This window comes from Panthera pardus, unplaced genomic scaffold (assembly GCF_024362965.1).
Source record: "Panthera pardus isolate Hobbes unplaced genomic scaffold, ASM2436296v1 HiC_scaffold_3, whole genome shotgun sequence".
In the NCBI taxonomy this organism is placed as follows: Eukaryota; Metazoa; Chordata; class Mammalia; order Carnivora; family Felidae; genus Panthera; species Panthera pardus.
In genome coordinates, this window is record NW_026526876.1 from 58,168,675 (window position 1) to 58,184,979 (window position 16,305).

Here is a 16,305-nt window from a genome sequence, read left to right on the forward strand (position 1 = left end):
AACACTGAAAACTGAAGTGAATATAATTAGGTTGATTTGGAGAGTAAAGCGAAGTTCTAGAACGTTAGAGCAGAGTTTGGTTCAAGTCCTCCAAACAACATCTGTAGAAATTTGGGTCCAGAGAGGGGATGTGGTTTATCAATAACAGTGATTTGGTGTTAGAAAAAGTCAAGGGGAGCCTAGGTGGCTGCCGGTTAAGCGTGGGACTCTTGATTTTGGCTCAGGTCATGATCTCACGGTTGGGGAGTTGACAGTTCGGAGCCCGCTTGGGATTTTCTCTCTGCCACGCCCCCATGTTTGCGCGCTCGCGGGCTCTCTCTCTGTCTCAAAATAAATAAGTAAACATTTTTTAAAAATTTAAAAAAAAAAAATAAAGAAAAGTTTGAGTCAGGCAGAGGGGAAGAGGAAAGTATCCGAGGAGGTAGAAGGTGGCCACATCTGCCCCTCTTTACCTGTGACAGTCAGATTTTGTGTGTTTTCCCAATAATACTCTTGAAACTCTACCAATATTCCAAACACCCAGTGTACAGATTTCTTCAGGATTTGCTAATTCTTGTGAATAATTTCATTTACAGTCCCCTCCCTTTAAGTAGTCCTCCCATCCTTGCTTCAGTCATGTTTGCATCCTCAAAATCAGTTCCTGACACAGAGCAAGTTTTAGTAAAGCTCAGGTTTGCTTCTGTGAGGGTCTGTGTCTATCCCACCTCCATCCTGACCTTTCTTTCTTCCTCCTCTCCTCTTTGGAGCCAGGGCTCCCCCTTTGACAGTGAGAATTATTGTGTGCCACACCCCTCTTTTATCCTGCAGAACTGCAGAATGGAAAAGTTGTCCTTGAGGGTTGGTTCCAATGGGACTAGAGAGAACGCCTATACCAGAGCGGAGGCCCCATGTCCCAAAGCGGTGACCTACCCAAAGGGCAGAGTTTCAGGTCTACCTACCCCTTCTTTATCTTCCATCCAGGCGTGGTCTTCAGCCTCCCCACCCGTCAATCTACACCGCTTTGAAGGAAAAGACACCAGACTTCAGACGTCTCTTTTCTCGGTGAGCATCCCATTCCGACCCTGGCATCTCCAGTGTGCTTCCCCCCACCCCATCCTATCCCAGGGCAGAAGGGCGAGCGAGGGCAGACTCTATGAGTCACGTCCTGGGCCTGGAGTTGAGGAGGGAAGCGCCGCCTCTCCTCGGGCCCCTTCTCTCCTCCTTTCCCCTCCCCGCGGGTTCCTGGCCTAGCCAGATACTGCGCAGCAATCACGGTTCTCCATCACCAGTTTGCCTGGGTAAGGGTCCCCTTGAAGCCGCAGCCCGGCACAGAGTTGCAAGGGAGAGCAACCTGGGAGACCTCGATCTGGACAGGTTCCAGCCTGCGTGGAGGCGGTCCCGGTGCCCGTGGGGCATCTGGAAGGGTAGCCAGAGCTGGGGCAGCGCAGTGGGGAGGAGAGGAGGGGAGGTTGGGACAGCCCGCGAGGCCGGGAGCTGCCGGGAGAGGGGCGGGGGGGCGGCCCTTCTCCAGGAATTTCCGGGGATCATGTTACAGCGCTCGCGGAGGGAGAGCTGAGTGGGACGCCAGGTCCTGCTGCGGTCTGGGACCCAGGCCCCCTCCTCCAGCAGCCCGCGGGCCTTGCAGCGCCATCCCTGAGCACACTGACCCCGTGCGGCGGGGCCGCTCCGCGCCCCCAGGCAGCTCTGTTATGGTAGGGCCGCCTGAACCCCGAGTTGTCGTCGGGTCACCGCGGCCCCGAGTCATTGTAGGAACTATCCGACCCCGAGTTATTGTGGGGTCTGCGCGGGCCCGGCCCCCTCCGGACGGGACTTCCCGCCCCCATTTGGCGGCGGAGGAGTCTCCCCGCCCCCGAGTCATCCTCGGGACCCCCCGGGCCCGGGTGATTGTGGGTTCGTCCCGGCCTCGGATGATTGTTTCATCCCCGTGGCCCGCTGTGGTCGTAGCGTCTCCGAGGCCGCGAGCTCCTGGAGGCTCCCCGTGGCCCAGAGTTATAGTCGGGACACCTCGGTCGCGGGTGATTGTCGGGTCTCCACGGGCCCGGGTCGCTGGGGCGGATCAGGCTCCAGTGCCTTCTCGGGGCTCCCCGCAAGGCCGTAGGCGAGATGAACATTCTGGCGCCGGTGCGGAGGGACCGCGTCCTGGCGGAGCTGCCCCAGGTAGGCTCCAGGGCCACGTCGGGCTTCTGGCTGCGGTGGGGTGTGGGCGGGAGGAGGCGGCACCAGATCAGTTAGAGGCTTGGGCCCAGCCCTGCCACCCGGCTAGGTCGGCTGCTTCTGGGTGGTCCCCTACCCCCGCCCAGCGCAGCTTGGCTGCGGGACATGGGCCAGGAGTGGGTGAGTCCCATTCTCTTCGATCCCTCTCAGTGCCTGAGGAAGGAGGCCGCTTTGCACGTGCACAGAGACTTCAACCCCCGCGTCACCTGCGCCTGCCAGGAGCACCGGACAGGCACCGTGGGGTGAGTTAGACACCCTTAACAAAGAAAGGAAGGCTAAGGAAACCCTGTAGTCAAAGCTAGGGTGCACAAGCACCCCTGGGGCTCCATTTCAGCTTCTCCCAGCTGTATGGTTATTCCCCCTTTTTATATCCATGTGTTCTCCCTTTTCTTCCCAGCAAGCTTGTGGTGAGTCCTATGAAATGGGGTGGGGTAGAAAGGTGGTAGTTCAAAAAAAAAAAAAAAAAAGAAAGGTGGTAGTTCACTTCCTGAAACAGAAGGTGTGCAAGGGAGAGGTGCGGGGCTGGCGTGGTCACCAGCTCAGCTTCCCACATACCATACATTTGAGCCCTAGGGCAGGGGGAAGTGCCTGGAGGGATGTGTCCCATTATGGGTAAAAGAAGCTAATACTAATAACACTTGCCAACCATTAACTGAGCATTTACTATGTGCCCAGGCAGTGTGTTGGTAACTATTATTGTATTTTATTAAATGGAAAACACCATCACTTTTAAGCTGTATCCTGATTTCAGAGATGTTATCAAATGTATGTGTGGAGGCTGAAGGGGAGGTATGTCTCAGAATATAGGACATTGATCTTACTTCAATTGTCACAACAACCCAATAGAATATATACTAAATCTTTACCTAACACATGTTGAAACTGAGGCTCAGAGAGGCTAAGTAACTTGTCCAAAGTCACAAAGCTAGTAAATGTAAGAACTGGGATTCCAATTCATGTTTCTTTGATGCTGAAGCAGAAAACACTGCTCCCCCGCAAGTGTGTCCAGGCAAGCTGCCTGGGAGGCCCCGTGCCTATGGTAACCTCAGCCTGGGTGCTGCTAACGTTATAGATCTAGTACGGAACATTGAGACTCTCTAGGTTGCAAGAGTTAGTGCTCATTCCTCCTGCCCACCTTTGTGTCCTGCAGATTTAAGATCTCCAAAGTCATTGTGGTGGGGGACCTGTCCGTAGGGAAGACTTGTCTCATTAATAGGTAAGAAGGCACCTCTAGTTGGGCTGGTTTGGGCCGGGCAGGGTTCAGCCAGACCTAGCCAGGTGGACTGGGCTCAGGGCCAGAGCATCTGGTACTCCTGCAGGTTCTGCAAAGATACTTTTGATAAGAATTACAAGGCCACCATTGGAGTGGACTTTGAGATGGAACGATTTGAGGTGTTGGGCGTCCCCTTCAGTCTGCAGCTGTGAGTGCTTTCTCCATACCTTCCAGCCATTCCTTCCCCCAGCACCTATACCCCACTTCACAGGCCCCTCCCACATACCCGTGTTTTACCCCCTGCTTCCTCCCAGCTGGGATACTGCTGGACAGGAGAGGTTCAAATGCATTGCATCAACCTATTACCGAGGGGCTCAAGGTAAGGGCGGGGGTGAGATGGGGCAGGTGGGTGTTCCTGGCCTCCAATCTAGGACTTGGGGGGATTTGGGAAATGAGCCAGTAATGTCAGCTGTTTTTGCCACTTTTCCAGCCATCATCATCGTCTTCAACCTGAATGATGTGGCCTCCCTGGAACATACCAAGTATGTAGGGATGCTGCACTATAATGGGGGCTTTGGGAAGACAGGGTTCAGAAAAGAGGGGTGGTCAGGTATATCGGTAGTGAAGAAGAATGCATCGGGGACCAGAGAGAGGGTAATGGGCATATGAGTGACAGCAGGAGGAGCCTGTCCAGCTCACTTATCCTTGATTGTCTACCCTCTATGGCAGGCAGTGGCTAGCTGATGCACTCAAGGAGAACGACCCTTCCAGTGTGCTTCTCTTCCTCGTGGGTTCCAAGAAGGACTTGAGTGTAAGTGTGCCAGTCAGGGGGTACTTCCGTTTTGGTGAGGGGCTCCTCCCCAACCTTTGCCGTCTGACTCTGCCCTTCTGTCAGACTCCTGCTCAGTATATGCTAATGGAGAAAGACGCACTCAAGGTGGCCCAAGAGATGAAGGCTGAGTACTGGGCGGTCTCATCTCTCACTGGTGAGTCAGCGGCTTCAGGTCTTTTGAAATGGCACTCCCGCCTCCCTGGCCTCTCATTCCTCTACCTTCAGCTGTGCCCAGTGACCCCAGGCTTGGAACTGCCCCTAAGCACCCATTTGCTCCACGTGTCAGGTGAAAATGTCCGGGAATTCTTCTTCCGTGTGGCGGCACTGACCTTTGAGGCCAACGTGCTGGCTGAGCTGGAGAAATCGGGGGCCCGGCGCATTGGGGATGTTGTCCGTGAGTGCCTACCTGGATGAGGGTGGCAGAGAGCACGGGGAACCTCTCATCCCTGCTTCACATATTTCCCACCTTCTTCAGGCATCAACAGTGATGACAGCAACCTTTACCTAACTGCCAACAAGAAGAAGCCCACATGCTGCCCGTGAGCGGTAAGGGGACGGTCGAGAGACTGGCCAGCCCTGGGGCACTGTGCCACCTTGATTGCCCTAGAGCTCGGCCCTGGACATTTGCACTGATTGTTTTTCCAGACCAAAGAGCTGCCCCTTCGTGGCAGTACCCCTGCAGGGGTAGCAGGGACCATGTTAGTCACTTCCTGCCCCAGACACCATGCCAAAGACTAGATGTCCTCCCTCCCCAGGGGCTCTCCAGGCTGCCCAGCAGTGGGAAGGTAGTCCCTGCTGCTTTTGCTTAGCCTGCTGGACCCCTTGAGTATGAGGATGCTTAATGATCCAAGCCTTACACTGTGCCTTATGCATTAAAATCTCTGTTATTAGCAGTTTGGGGACTGGAGTCCTTTGTTGGGGATGAGGGATGTGGAATGGGCAGAACTGTATGACTGTCTTGGGACTGGAGCTTCCTATGGGATTCTGGCCATACCTGACCCCTGGGCAGGGCTCAGAAAGGCTGGGAGCTCAGGAACCAGATTTGGAGGGCTATCCTGGACTCTCAGTGTTTGGTTTTGAGAGCTCTTTCCTTTGGTTCCTTATCCCCACCTGTGTCCTCCTACTTGGCGCTTGTTCCCAGATTTCTTCCACTGGATACTTTCTTCTTTTTTTTTCCATCCTCTTCCTACCTTCCCTTTAAAATATACTTCTCTGGGGGCGCCTGGGTGGCTCAGTCGGTTGAGTGTCCGACTTCGGCTCAGGTCATGATCTCGCGGTCCGTGAGTTTGAGCCCCGCATAGGGCTCTGTGCTGACTGCTCAGAGCCTGGAGCCTGTTTCAGATTCTGTGTCTCCCTCTCTCTCTGACCCTCCCCCGTTCATGCTCTGTCTCTCTCTGTCTCAAAAATAAATAAACGTTAAAAAATTAAAAAAAATATATATATATACTTCTCTGGGGGCGCCTGGGTGGCTCAGTTGGTTAAATGTCCTACTTATGCTCAGGTCATGATCTCATGGTTCGAGCCCCACATTGCACTCTCACCTGTCAGCGTGGAGCCTGCTTAGGATTCTCTGTTCCCCCCACCACCACTCCCCCCCCTCAAAAATAAACATTAAGAAAATAAAATAAAATAAAAAATATTTCCCTGAGGGGAACACAGTAAGGAGTGACTGAGTTTTGCATGCTCTTTGGGTTGACCAGAAGGCCCAGAGTGGGTATGGGCTTGGCTTTTACTCAGAAGATGTGTTATCTAACAACTAACTATATTAATGATATAAACATAAATGTATGAGTAGTATCATTTAAAATTATTATTATTCTTATTTTTTATTGTTTATTTTTGAGAGACAGAGCAATAGAGTGGGAGAGGGGCAGAGAGGAGACACAGATGTGAAGTAGCCTCCAGGCTCTGAGTTGTCAGCACAGAGCCCAATGCTGGACTCAAACACACAAGCAGTGAGATCATGACCTGAGCCAAAGTTAGAGGCTTAACTGACTAAGCCACCCAGGTGCCCCTCATTTTACATTTTAAAACAGGATTAAAGGGGCGCCTGGGTGGCTCAGTCAGTTGAGCCTCCGACTTCAGCTCAGGTCATGATCTCATACTCTGTGAGTTCGAGCCCCGCGTCAGGCTCTGTGCTGACAGCTCAGAGCCTGGAGCCCGCTTCAGATTCTATGTCTCCCCCTTTCTCTGCCCCTCCCCTGCTCATGCTCTGTCTCTCTCTGTCTCAAAAATAAATAAAAACATTTAAAAAAATGAAAAAAAAAATAGGATTAAATAACTAAGTTCAAAACAAAACAAAACAGTCTGGCTGGTTCAGTCGGTGGAGCATGCAACTCTTGACCTCAGGGTGTGAGTTCAAGCCCCATGTTGGGCCTAGAGCTTACTTAGAAAAAAGAAAAAGAAAAGAAAAACAGCCCATTTTTTCCCTCTTCAAAAAGAAAAAGGCATGCTCTGAGTCAGGAGGTTCCCCCATTTAAGTTCTCACTGTTCCCCTCAAAGAAGTATTTTTTTCCATCTCTCTTCCCTAACAGGACTGTGGTCATCACCTCTTGTCTTGTGGTCTTGCCCAGAGCCTGTATGTAACTCAATGGTGTGTGTGTGTGTGTGTGTGTGAAGCCTGCACTGCGGAACTGCTGTGGAATGTTTGTGCTGCATAGGGTGTGGGAGCAAGGATATGGTTCATGTTCTGGGTGATGTCTGTGAGGGGCATGTGCATGTGTGCATATGGCATTAGTCCATGTGTGATGAGTAGACTTTTTATGTATGCATAGAGCAGGTTACTATGAATGCAGCCGGCCCTGCTCCCCCTCACAGGCAAGCCTATGGAGACACCTGAGTTTGCGGAATAAATTAAACACTACTAACACACATAAGAAGAGTTCTAAAAAAAAGGGGGGGGGGGCGCCTGGGTGACTCAGTCGGTTAGGCGTCCCACTCTACATGATCTCACAGTTTGTGAGTTCGAGGCCCGCATGGGGCTCTGTGCTGACAGCTCGGAGCCTGCAGCCTGCTTCGGATTCTGTGTCTCATTCTCTCTCTGCCTCTCCCCAACGTGTGCTCTGTCTCTCAAAAATAAATACATGTAAAAAAAATTAAGAAGAGCTCAAAAGCCTTAACTATTTTAATAATTGTTTTGGGGGAATTGTAACCAAGATCCTGGCTCTTTGTGGACATCTTTATTGGCTGGTATTGTCTCTGGGACAGGGCGCCTGTGGGGGCCAGGAGCTGGGAAGGGGCTCTGGGGTGGGGGTCGGGTGCCACAAGGGGCTGGGAGCCGACATCAAGTCCTCACCTAGAGTGGTGGGCCTTGGACTCCTGTGGAGGGGCCTGAGGGCAGAGAGAGAGAGAGAGAGAGCGCGAACGCGCGTGAGTCGGAGACTGTGCTCCAGAGCGGGAGGGACCTCGGTAGGCTTGGGGGAGGCGGGAGGGGCTCAAGGGCCGGGGCTGAGTTCCGAAGGGTTGGAAGGGGCTGGATTGCGACCGAAGCTTGAAGTTGAGAGAATGGCTGGGGCGGGGCTAAGAACGGGGATAGGGGCGGGGCTAAAATCTGGGGACAGGACTAAGAGCTGGGAGTAGGTCTGGAAAGAAACTAGGGATGGGACTGAGGGCTGGGCCTCAGCGGCCAAGCTAAGGTTTAGGCCTGAGAGAAAGGGGAGGTACTAAAATTAAAGGTGGGACAAAAAGGGGCCTGGAAGAGCTGGGAGGCCCCGGATGAAGAGCGCCGTTGAAGTTTAGATTGGGCTAACACAACGCAGAACCGGGGGAAGGTGGAGGGAGGGGTGGGGAAAGCATGAGGCGGAGTTAAGGGCTGGACTGGGGTGAAGCGGAGATTGGGGTTTATGGTTGCCTCGACCAAGCTGAGGTTCAGGATTGGACTTCTGCAAGGAAGAGTCTTGTAGCGACGAAGAACTGGGCTGAGCGATGTGGGTCAGGACGACACTGACGACTGAAAGGTGGACTAAGGAAAAGGCTAAGGACAATACCAGCGCCTGGGATGAGAACAGCACTGGTAAGGAAGGGGCGGGGCAGGAGTTTGGGGGTGGGTTTCGAGCTGGGGGCGTGGCACACAAGGAGAGTGTAGAACTGGAAAGAGCCTGGAGAAGGAGGCGGGACCAGAGGCCGGGCTGGGTGGAGTTAGGGCCTGGGGGCGGGCTCACGCCGAGCCGCGGACCAATGATTGAGGACTGGGGTGCTGAGGCTCTGGGGAACGCCTGCGGGTTCGGCTGTGCCTGTCTGGCTGGAGCCCGAGCTGCTAACACCGGTTCTGTAGGCTGGAAGGCCTTGCCTTGTCGCAGCCGGGCCCCGGCCGCTGCCTAAGAAATTCGGGGCCTGTCTGGAGTCCTTGGTCCAGCACCCACCCAGTCGCCAGGCTGGGGCAGGAGGTTTCATTGACTCTAAGGGGAGGAAGGAGTCTGGGGGTTCCACGCGTGACATCACAATCGCCTTCAGATGTGGGCGGAGCCGGAGCTGCATTTCCCAGGAGACTGTCCTGCCTTGCTCCCTCCTTCTCCCTTCTTCCTTTCCTTTCTCCCTTTCCCCCCACCCTTCCTCCCCCATTCAGCTGCTTTGGTGCCCAACCTGGAACTCCGCCCCACCTGTGCCACAAGGTCAGGGGGAGTTCCTCAGCCCGCAGGACTGAGAAGATTCTGTACAAATGAGCATCACCTGTGAGTTTTGAGTTAGACCCCTGTTCTCCGGATGAATTACCTACCGAGAAAAAGACCACAAGCCTCCCTCTTCCTTTCAAGCTATCACTCTCCTCATTTCATTATGAAGCTCGCTCTGTGTCCCGCCACCATTATTTCTCCTGCAGGAGCGATGGACTGCTGCTTCAGTAGGAGCTCTCCTTCTGTCTGTGGAACTAGAGAGCAGATTGCCTTCCTCAGATCCGAGGAGAGTTACTAAATCTCACCCCTTGGCAAAAGGAGTTATGATTGTCAGAGCTTCTTGGGGGTTTGGGAAGAGTTAGTCAGTGGATCCTGTCTACAAGCCTCCTTCATGGTGACTCAGGAGACAGCAAAAACAGTGGAGTCAGATAAAGCAGATTTTGAATCCTGACACTGGCTCAGGTTCCTCTGACTCCTTCCGTCTGACCTTAGGGTGGAGGCTGGATATGGGAGGTTGTGAAGTCAGGAATGAGTAAAAACAGAGGATGAAGAATTGGCTGTGTTGGAGCTGGAAAACAGGTGCAGTAGGAAGTGACAGCTAGCAGGATGGGGTTTGGATAGGAACCCCAAGTAGACAGGGCTACAAGAGCACAGGTCATACAGAGCTCTTTCCTCTGCCATCTATTAACTTGTCTTTTTTTTTAATGTTTTTTTTTTTAATTTTTTATTTTTGAGACAGAGACAGAGCATGAACGGGGGAGGGTCAGAGAGAGAGGGAGACACAGAATCTGAAGCAGGCTCCAGGCTCTGAGCTGTCAGTACAGAGCCCGACATGGAGCTCAAACTCACGGACCATGAGATCATGACCTGAGCTGAAATTGGACACTTAACCAACAGAACCACCCAGGCACCCCTATTAACTTGTCTTTGAACAGGCTCCTTCCTGAGTCTCTGAGTCCCCATCCACAGACTGGATTGTGGTGGTGATTTAGAATCAAAAGCAGGGGCACCTGGGTGGCTCAGTCCGTTGAGCGTCCGACTTCAGCTCAGGTCACGATCTCAGGCTGTGAGTTCGAGCCCCTCATCGGGCTCTGTGCTGACAGCTCAGAGCCTGGAGCCTGCTTCTGATTCTGTGTCTCCCTCCCCTGCTCATGCTCTGTCTCTCTCTGTCTCAAAAATAAATAAAAACATTAGAATCAAAAGCATATTCTAAAAGCCCAGCACAGTGCGTTAACATTGGGAGGATGCTCATCCTGGGTTAATTCTCTTTTCCTAGAAAAGTCCCTGGCTTTGAATCCTGGGCAGAACCTCCAATGCTGTAGCTTCTTTGTGTGTGGTTCCAATAGTGGGTTTATTCTATTTTACTCATGTATTCTTCAAAAAAAACCCACAAAAAACAAAAAACCAACCCAGTATTTACTGAGCACTTTTCAGAGGCAGATAAAATATGGGTTTGTTCTCAAGTTGCTGTGGAATAACTTGATGAAGTACCATGGCAGGGTAAAAGGGTATAAGACATGTGTGACCAATTCTACTTGGATAGCTAGCTTTGTTCTTTCCAAGGTGAACGGGTATTTCTGGGGAGTGGGAGGCAGGAGAGAAAGAATGGAGAAGGGAGGGGTGGGAGGAAGGATGGATGGGTGAGAGAAACTTGTGACTGAGGAAGGAACCAGGGGCTGGGTCCTGGAGGGCCAGTTATGTCATGATAAGGAGTTTGCACCTCATCCTGAAGGCAGTGAAATGCTGTTAAACAGAAGGAATATAGTGGGCCAGTGCCCACTATATTGCAGGAGGCCCCTGCAGCTGTCTTAGAGATAATGAAGGTTTCAACCAACATAGAGGTAGGTATGGCGAGACTCGGATCATCAAGGTGGTGTGGAGGTGAGGGAAAGAATGATCCTTAGATTCCTAGCTGGGATGCCTATTCCTCTCTGAAATGGAAGAGACAAGAGATGGTTCATGGAAGGTAGGGAGAAGATGATAGGTTCGTGTGGGACATGCCAGCCTAAGAGATTTGGGGAACGCCCAAGAGGATATTGACCGTGTGCTCAGGAAAAGCGGGCTGGATTGGAGACCCTGATTTGTGTCATTTTATTGGTGGATGTTTACTGGCCTCCCTCTCCTCACCCCTCCCCCAGCCCCTTGAGAGCAGGGATTGTTGGGTGCCTGTTTTAATTTCTGTATCTCCAGGGGGCTGGTGGAGCTTCTCAGGAGATGTTTGAAGAGTGAATGGCTGGTGGGAGGAAAGGGGTGCTGCTGCTGTTGCCACTCTGTACTCTCTCAGATGTAAACAGGTTACCCAGCTGGGAGAGACGACACCTGCTGGCTGGCGTGGCGTCTAGCACTGATGCGTCTACCTTCTCCGAAGGTGGGTTCAGGGAATCTCTGGCCCCAGGCTTCCTTCCCCACCACCCCTCACTTGGGAACGCTGACACCCCATGGCAGGCAGGAGGGAGGGAAGTGTTTGGTCCAAAAGGGGTCCCTCAGCTGCCCCGTCCCCACCCCCATCCCTCACTTCTGCCAGGCAGGGAGGGCCCCTTCCTGGAGGCCACCATCACTCCCCTTTTTTTAAGTTTATTTATTTTAAGACAAAGGGAGAGAGGGAGAGAGGGAGAGAGGGAGAGAGAGAGAGAGAGAGAGACAGAGAGAGAGAGAATCCCAAATAGGCTCTGCACTGTCAGAGCCTGACACAGGCCTCGAACCCAGGAACCTTGGGATCATGACCTGAGCCTAAACCAAGAGTCAGACACAACCGACTGAGCCACCCAGGCGCTCCACCCCTGTCTTTGGCAAAACACTTTATCATGCACAAATTTCTCTGACATATGTGAACAGAGTCCTCCCAACAATCCTGCAAAATTAGGGATTTCCTCCATCCCCATTTTGTGGATAAGGAAATGAAAGCTCGGAGAGGTTACTTGCCCTAGGACATCCAGCTAGTAAGTGATGGAGCCAAGACTAGTACTGAGGTCTGTCTGACTACAAGTTCAGGGCACTTGCCACTATGCTGCCTCTTGCCCCCAGTCAGCCAGCAGTGCTGAAGAAGGTGGTGGTGGTCTAAGGTCGGGCCTTACATGCCTTATTCCTCCCAGAATGGAGAAGGGGCATGGGAGAAGGACAAAGCGGTGCCATCAAGCGTGTACAGGGGACCTGGGACCTTCATAGCCTGGTGGGGGAAGGGAAAGGTGGAGGAATGTGGGGCAGAGCTCACACCAAGCTGCTGCTCCCTTATCTCCCAAGTACTTTTTTAAAATTTCATTTTTTAAATTTTTAAATGTTTTATTTTAGAGAGAGAGAGAGAGAGAGAGAGAGAGAGAGAGAGTAGCTGAGCAGGGGAGGAGCAGAGAGAGACAAGGGGACAGAGGATCCAAAGCAGGCTCTGTGCTGAGACCAGACAGCCCGATGTGGGGCTCGAGCCCATGAACTGTGAGATCATGACCTGAACTGAAGTTGAATGCTTAACTGACTGAGTCACCCAGGTGCCCCTCAAATACTTTTTAAAAAAAGTTTATTTTGGGGGGCACCTGGGGGGCTCAGTCCATTAGCTGTCTGGCTTTGGCTCAGGTCATGATCTCACTGTTCCCCAGTTCAAGCCCCCCATCAGGCTCTGTGGTGACAGCTCAGAGCCTGGAGCCTGCTTCTGATTCTGTGTCTCCCTCTCTCTGCCCCTCCCCCGCTCATGCTCCATCTCTCCCAAAAATAATAAAACATTTAAAAATAATGTTTATTTTTGAGAGAGAGATGTGTGTGCAGGAGGGGGAGGGGCAGAGAGAGGGAGAGAGAGAGACTCCCAAGCAGGCTCCATCTGCACTGTCAGCACAAAGCCCAACTCGGGGCTTGATCTCATCAACTGTGAAATCATGACCTGAGCCAAGATCAAGAGCTGGACACTTAACTGACTGAGCCACCGACGTGCCCCTCAAGTATTTTTTTATTTTTATTTTTGAGAGAGCGAGCACACAGGGGAGGGGCAGAGAGAGAAGGGGACAGAGGATTTGAAGCTCTATGCTGACACCAAAGAGCCTGATGGGGGGCTCTAACTCAAAAAGTGTGAGCTGAAGTCAGACCTTAGCCGAATGAGCCACCCAGACACCCCACCCCTCAAGTACTTTTAAGGCCACTTGGACTAACACACCCCCAGGCTGGGTTAACTCCTGGCTGGTGGTCAGGGTGAGGTTTTGTCCAGTTCCACCCCTCGTAGAGGCTAGATAAAGGCTTGGTCCTCCTGGCCTGTCTGGAGGGAGTAAGCCAGCCAGAGGACCCCATACCAGCTTGTCCTGGAACTCATCAGTGCCTGCTCACTCCTTCCTCCAGGGGTGGGTGGAGCTGGAGTTCAAGGGGGACCTGCAGGAAGGTGCCCTGTCCTCTCTGTCCTGGTTCATGGAGCCACTTGCAGGCTCACCTTTAAAAAAAAATTTTTTTTTTTCAACGTTTTTTATTTATTTTTGGGACAGAGAGAGACAGAGCATGAACGGGGGAGGGTCAGAGAGAGAGGGAGACACAGAATCGGAAACAGGCTCCAGGCTCCGAGCCATCAGCCCAGAGCCTGACGCGGGGCTCGAACTCACGGACCGCGAGATCGTGACCTGGCTGAAGTCGGACGCTTAACCGACTGCGCCACCCAGGCGCCCCTAGGCTCACCTTTTAGATGGTGGCCTGAGGGAGAGCCATTGGTAGACTGGAGCTTTAGGCGGGGTCAGAGGGGAGGTGGTGGGGGTAGAGGCCGGGAGATTCCAGTGTGTCCAGGGCTTATGTTCGCCTGGGCGAAAGATGTGGAGCCTTTCTCCAGGGCCTTCCTCAAATCCCAAATCCTCACCCCAGCGGCTTCTCCCCTGTGCCCTGGGACCTGTGGTGCCTACAAGAGGTGGGAGGGGTCAGGCTGGGGGCCGGTGTTTAAAGTCTGTGGCTCTGAGGACTGGGAGCGGGAAGAGATGGGATGGGGAATGGGACCTTGATGAGTGTGGAGCAGAGAAAGAATGGAGGGTGAGCATGTGGACAGAGAAGCGAGAAAAGTGAGGAAAGGTGTCAGGGGGAGGAGAGGCTTGGAGAAGAGGAGGGAAAGAAAGCACCAAAGTCAGGAGAGGCTGAGGAGCGGGACCTAATCTGCCTTTCACAGCAGGTCTCGGGGCTGGAGTGACTTCGGGGCTGAGGGGTAGGGGGTGGGTTTCCTGGCCTGTGCAGGGCAGGCTGGGGACTCTGAAGGGGTGTTCCTGTCTGCCATGTGGCTCCACAGTCTGCTGGCCCGAGGACCTTCCACGACCCAGGCAGCCCGTGGAGGGCCTGGGTAGGATAGGCTCCCAGAGGAGGCAGAGAGTGGGAGAGGTGGGTGGCACAGGGCAGCAAGGGGGACTCAGTCAGACATCTTCCTGGGGGTCTGTGGGGGGTGGGGTGCGGAGCGCGAGGGCAGACAGGCAGATGGGCGCAGGGGACCTGAGGGGGAAGAAAGGTACATAGTTCCCACTGGAGGGTTACCCGCCTGAAGCAGAAAGCTGCCAGAGGTGGTGGGGTGGCAGCAGGTGCATTTGGTGAAGCTTTTAGATTGAGCTATGGGAGGGGAGACCCAGGGGCATGCTGCTGCCACTGCCCCGGTGTGACCCAGACTCCCGCCCCCTCAGGTGAATTCAAGGACCCGGACAGGTGCTGCTGGAAACACAAACAGTGCACCAGGCACATCATCCACCCCTTCACCCCTGACTGTGGCCACTGTAGCCTGCACCTGCACTCTGTCAGCCACTGCGACTGTGATTCTAGGTAAGGGCCCTCCTTTTTGGGGGGCCCAGAGCCCAGGACAGACTCCTGGGCAGAGCCAGGCCCAAACTTCCCCTGTGTTTCCCCGCTTCAGCTCTAACCTGGCACTGCCAGCCCAGCCCCAGCTTTGTAAACCTTGCTCTGCTCCAGAGCGATGGGAAGGTCTTTGGGCAGCCGGGGCTGAGCCGGGCAGAAGCCAGCTGTCCCTCAGGCTCCTCCCTCCAGGCCCCCGGGGGGTCACGGAGGCCCGGGAGCCAAGCTGAGTCCTCTCTGTGGCAGGGCGAAGGACTGCTCAGAGAAGGCCAACAGCAGCAGCTCCCGAGACGTAGGCCCAACCTGCTCCCGAGATGTGGGCTCAACATGTTTAAACATCATCCAGTCCCCTTGCTTTGAGCTCATCCCAGAGGAAAAGTGTGTGCAGCGGTTCTGGTATGGCTGGTGAGTGCCAACAGGCTGACGGGGTGGCACTAAGGGGCACCAGGCCCCCCACTCTGTGACAATCTCCTCTTTCCCTGTCCCCCTCCCTCCCAGGTGCAAAAGCTATAGGCCTGTCTCTGTGGCAGTGATCCACCATCCCATCCACCATGACTGTGGGGCAGACGATCTGAATGAAGAGGAGGAGGAGGAGGAGGAGGGGGAGGAAGAGGAGGAGGAAGAGGGAAGCAAGCCTCCCATCCCGACCCAGGTGGGGCCTGCCACCACACCCGCTGACACAGGCATGGGCGCAGTCACAGGTACCCCGGACTCAGCAGCTCCCATCACTATCTGGCGCTCTGAGAGCCCCACAGGGAAGTCCCAGGGCAATAAAGTGATCAAGAAGGTAAAGAAGAAAAAAGAAAAAGAGAAAGACAAGGAGGAGGAGACAGATGAGAAGGCAAAGCTGAAGAAAAAAGCCAAGAAGGGCAAACTGATTAAGAAGAAAAGCCCAGTTAAATCGGAATCTCCACCTCCAGACTTGATCCGATCAATAAGCCCAAGAGAGTTGGCCAGGATGTCAGAGTCCAGCCCAGACAGCCGGGAAGACCTGGAGAGTGAGGACAGTTACAATGACCCCAGGCGGGAGGAACCCTCCAGCGAGGACATCGTGGAGTCTTCATTGCCCAGGAAGAGAGAGAACGCGGCCCAGGCTAAGAAACCCAGGGCGAAGGCCTCACCAGTCAAGAAGGTCAAGAGGAAATCTCCCCCAGCATCAAACCCCAATCTCAGTTGAGGCCAGGGCATCCAGGGTGAAGAATAAATGAGATCAAGCCTGTAGCTGACCCCCTGCTGCTATTCTCTCTCCCTCCAACCTGTCACTTCTGTGGGGAGGGTGCGGGTTCTGGACACAGCTGGAGCCAAGGGGTCAGGGGGCTGCAGGAGTTTCTGAAGGGTAATCTATCTTTCAGGAGGCAGTCCATGGGAAGGCAGGAGGGACGGCAAGGGAGGGGCACAGTCTGCTTTTCTGTAACATCCTAGGCTCAGGGCAAGAGAGGAGTACACCTGGGTGGGGTGGGAAGGAGGCGTCCCATCTCCTGGGAGACTGGCCTGTGTGAAATCCACTCGGGGACAGGCAGTACTGTCTGCAGTGATAGCCCTAATAAACTGAACCTTTTAACCCACTCTGTGCCACTGTGCCTGGCCTTTCCCTCCTCTAAGTGGCCCTTAGGAGGATGCTGGTAACACCAAAGGGAACATGATCTTCCCAGCTG

The 16,305-nt window shown here is 53.7% G+C and overlaps 2 protein-coding genes across 10 annotated transcripts; both read left to right on the forward strand.

The window, feature by feature from the left end:
* Positions 1-1,117: 1,117 nt before the first annotated feature.
* RAB34 (RAB34, member RAS oncogene family) lies at positions 1,118-5,152 on the forward strand. Of its 5 annotated transcripts, XM_019423768.2 has the most exons (12): positions 1,195-1,277; positions 1,945-2,157; positions 2,365-2,456; positions 3,365-3,430; positions 3,534-3,635; positions 3,742-3,806; positions 3,918-3,969; positions 4,157-4,238; positions 4,323-4,413; positions 4,546-4,653; positions 4,735-4,805; positions 4,905-5,152. In XM_019423768.2, exons 2-11 carry the CDS (start codon positions 2,104-2,106, stop codon positions 4,800-4,802), a joined length of 780 nt encoding a protein of 259 aa, XP_019279313.1. In that variant the 5' UTR covers positions 1,195-1,277; positions 1,945-2,103; the 3' UTR covers positions 4,803-4,805; positions 4,905-5,152. The 5 variants fall into 5 exon arrangements, with proteins under 5 accessions (XP_019279315.1, XP_019279314.1, XP_019279313.1 ...); XM_019423770.2 differs by having other exon boundaries at positions 1,118-1,267; positions 2,068-2,157; positions 4,735-5,152; XM_019423766.2 differs by having other exon boundaries at positions 1,196-1,277; positions 4,735-5,152.
* A 2,646-nt stretch (positions 5,153-7,798) lies between these two features.
* PROCA1 (protein interacting with cyclin A1) lies at positions 7,799-16,215 on the forward strand. 5 transcript variants are annotated; one of them, XM_019423759.2, is made up of 5 exons: positions 7,799-8,271; positions 11,154-11,237; positions 14,485-14,620; positions 14,897-15,046; positions 15,149-16,215. In XM_019423759.2, exons 1-5 carry the CDS (start codon positions 8,184-8,186, stop codon positions 15,825-15,827), a joined length of 1,137 nt encoding a protein of 378 aa, XP_019279304.2. In that variant the 5' UTR covers positions 7,799-8,183; the 3' UTR covers positions 15,828-16,215. The 5 variants fall into 5 exon arrangements, with proteins under 5 accessions (XP_019279304.2, XP_019279309.2, XP_019279303.2 ...); XM_019423758.2 differs by having other exon boundaries at positions 7,801-8,271; positions 14,897-15,055; XM_019423763.2 differs by lacking the exon at positions 7,799-8,271 and adding an exon at positions 8,498-8,929 and having other exon boundaries at positions 14,897-15,055.
* Positions 16,216-16,305: the final 90 nt, after the last annotated feature.

Coding starts and splice junctions, on each gene's coding strand:
- PROCA1 (XM_019423758.2), top strand. CDS start 8,184: ATGTGGGTCAGGACGACACTGACGACTGAAAGGTGGACTAAGGAAAAG. Junction 14,621..14,896: donor CACTGCGACTGTGATTCTAG/GTAAGGGCCCTC, acceptor TCTCTGTGGCAG/GGCGAAGGACTGCTCAGAGA. Junction 15,056..15,148: donor CAGCGGTTCTGGTATGGCTG/GTGAGTGCCAAC, acceptor CCTCCCTCCCAG/GTGCAAAAGCTATAGGCCTG.
- RAB34 (XM_019423770.2), top strand. CDS start 1,133: ATGAGTCACGTCCTGGGCCTGGAGTTGAGGAGGGAAGCGCCGCCTCTC. Junction 2,158..2,364: donor TCCTGGCGGAGCTGCCCCAG/GTAGGCTCCAGG, acceptor GATCCCTCTCAG/TGCCTGAGGAAGGAGGCCGC. Junction 3,970..4,156: donor GCCTCCCTGGAACATACCAA/GTATGTAGGGAT, acceptor CCTCTATGGCAG/GCAGTGGCTAGCTGATGCAC.